The sequence below is a fragment of the Magnolia sinica genome, chromosome 16 (assembly GCF_029962835.1).
Source record: "Magnolia sinica isolate HGM2019 chromosome 16, MsV1, whole genome shotgun sequence".
In the NCBI taxonomy this organism is placed as follows: domain Eukaryota; kingdom Viridiplantae; phylum Streptophyta; class Magnoliopsida; order Magnoliales; family Magnoliaceae; genus Magnolia; species Magnolia sinica.
The window spans coordinates 54964208-54966006 of NC_080588.1; the positions used below are offsets into that span (position 1 = coordinate 54964208).

At 39.5% G+C, this 1799-nt stretch overlaps 1 protein-coding gene across 1 annotated transcript; it reads left to right on the forward strand.

Annotated features, from left to right (window-relative positions):
- The first annotated feature begins 285 nt into the window (after positions 1-285).
- LOC131229232 (zinc finger protein 1-like) lies at positions 286-1540 on the forward strand. Its single transcript, XM_058225133.1, has one exon. The coding sequence runs from the start codon at positions 392-394 to the stop codon at positions 971-973; it is 582 nt and encodes a 193-aa protein (XP_058081116.1). The 5' UTR covers positions 286-391; the 3' UTR covers positions 974-1540.
- The last annotated feature ends 259 nt before the right edge of the window (positions 1541-1799 follow it).

Sequence of the window (1799 nt, forward strand, 5' to 3'; positions counted from 1 at the left end):
TGGAATTGAAGTTGGATTGTCAACATGGTATTACAGTTACACCAATGAGAAGCATATAAAGTTGGTGTCATCTAATGGCAATAAAAAATTTAAAAGAAAAAATGAGAGAGAGAGAGAGAGAGGATATAGAAGTAGAGATTCCAAAGCCCATAATGCAACAGTAGAACATGACATAAGCAATGCCCTGGAATACCAAGCATCACTAAGTGGGCCACCCAACTGAAAAAAGGAGACAAAATAAAAACTACTACTTTGATGCTTCTCCTCCCTTCCATTTATTCCCACTTCCTTCATCTCCTCCTTTTAAAGGGAGAGTATAACCATCCCACAAAGCCTCTATCACTTCAACTGCCATCTATTATTCCTTCTTTGATTTGATCTAAAGGTGAAGATGGTCTTCCAAGAGGATGAGGAAGTGAGACAAACATTGATCAACAACCGGAATACCATGTCAAAAGCTAGCGAAAACGGCGATGGGGAAGTTGGCGATGATAATCCAGCAGCATGGTTGAATCTTAGCCTTGGTAGAGAAAACAGGACATCGAAGGCTGGGAATTCTGATTTCGAATCAAGGCCAGCTTCGAACAAAGTGTTCTCATGCAACTTCTGCATGAGGAAGTTCTTCAGCTCACAAGCGTTGGGCGGGCATCAAAATGCCCACAAGAGGGAGAGAGGAATGGCTAGGAGGTCTCAGTCCCATAGGACAATTGCCATGATGGGCTTGCCACTAAATGCTCCAATCAACATGGCGATGGGCCGCTCGATGGGCATCCAACCTCACTCGCTGGTGCACAAGCCGCACCGAGAAGCAGTGGGAATCATGGCAAGATTTGAAGATGCAATTGCTGGTTTGGAGATGACTTGGACACCCTCCACAATTGAACAAGCGATGGATACGATGTGGCCTGGAAGCTTTCACATGGATCTGCCAGTGCCAAAGCAACCATCACTAGACTTGAGTCTTCGACTTTGATAACATAAATTCATAGATTTATTACTGCTTCCCATAATGGGTTGCTATCTAGTGGTTGCCTATTGTTCAATTTCGCATTTGTTGATCTATGGACAAAACAAGCTAACTGAATCAGGTAAGAGTTCAAAAAAAAAAAAAAAAGTCAATGAAGATTTCCACTTACAATGAAGTCCTTCACAAATACAACCAAAAGGAATTATGAGAATTCCATTGTTCTTCTTTCTTTCTTTGTTTTTTTTCTTTTTTATTTTCTTTTTTAATGGTGCAGCTTGTTTTAGAAAATTCCCACTTATGATTTTCCCTGTGTGTTCATGATTATGATGATGATGATGACGAAGATGAAGAAGATGATGAAGCCTAGTTGCATGTATGGAATGAAAAGAGTCCTACTATAGGTACCTTAAAAAATGATGAATGATTCGAAAATTCAGGTTCGAATTATGGAAGCGGTGATTGGTTAATGCCCTTAGATTACAAACATCAGGCCCAAAAATTGTGGTCCATCACCTGTGATTTGAAATAATGGCAGGGAAGTTTTAGATACTAAAAAACAGGACTGGGCTTCTAGGAGTTTACATGGGTTGAGATTCTCCTGAATCCACACCTTGTGATCTGCAGAAGAAGAGACCAATTGTCGATGACTGTTCATTCTAAAACTTTACATTTGACTCGAAACATTACAAGGAACATGATGCTTGTTTACATAAAACCATTAAATACCTAATCAAATTAACATAAGATATTTCTAGTTCCTCTAAAAACTTTTTCTAAAGACTAACACTTACGACCTGTTTGGACAATCGCAAGATTTATAGATCCGTGCTTT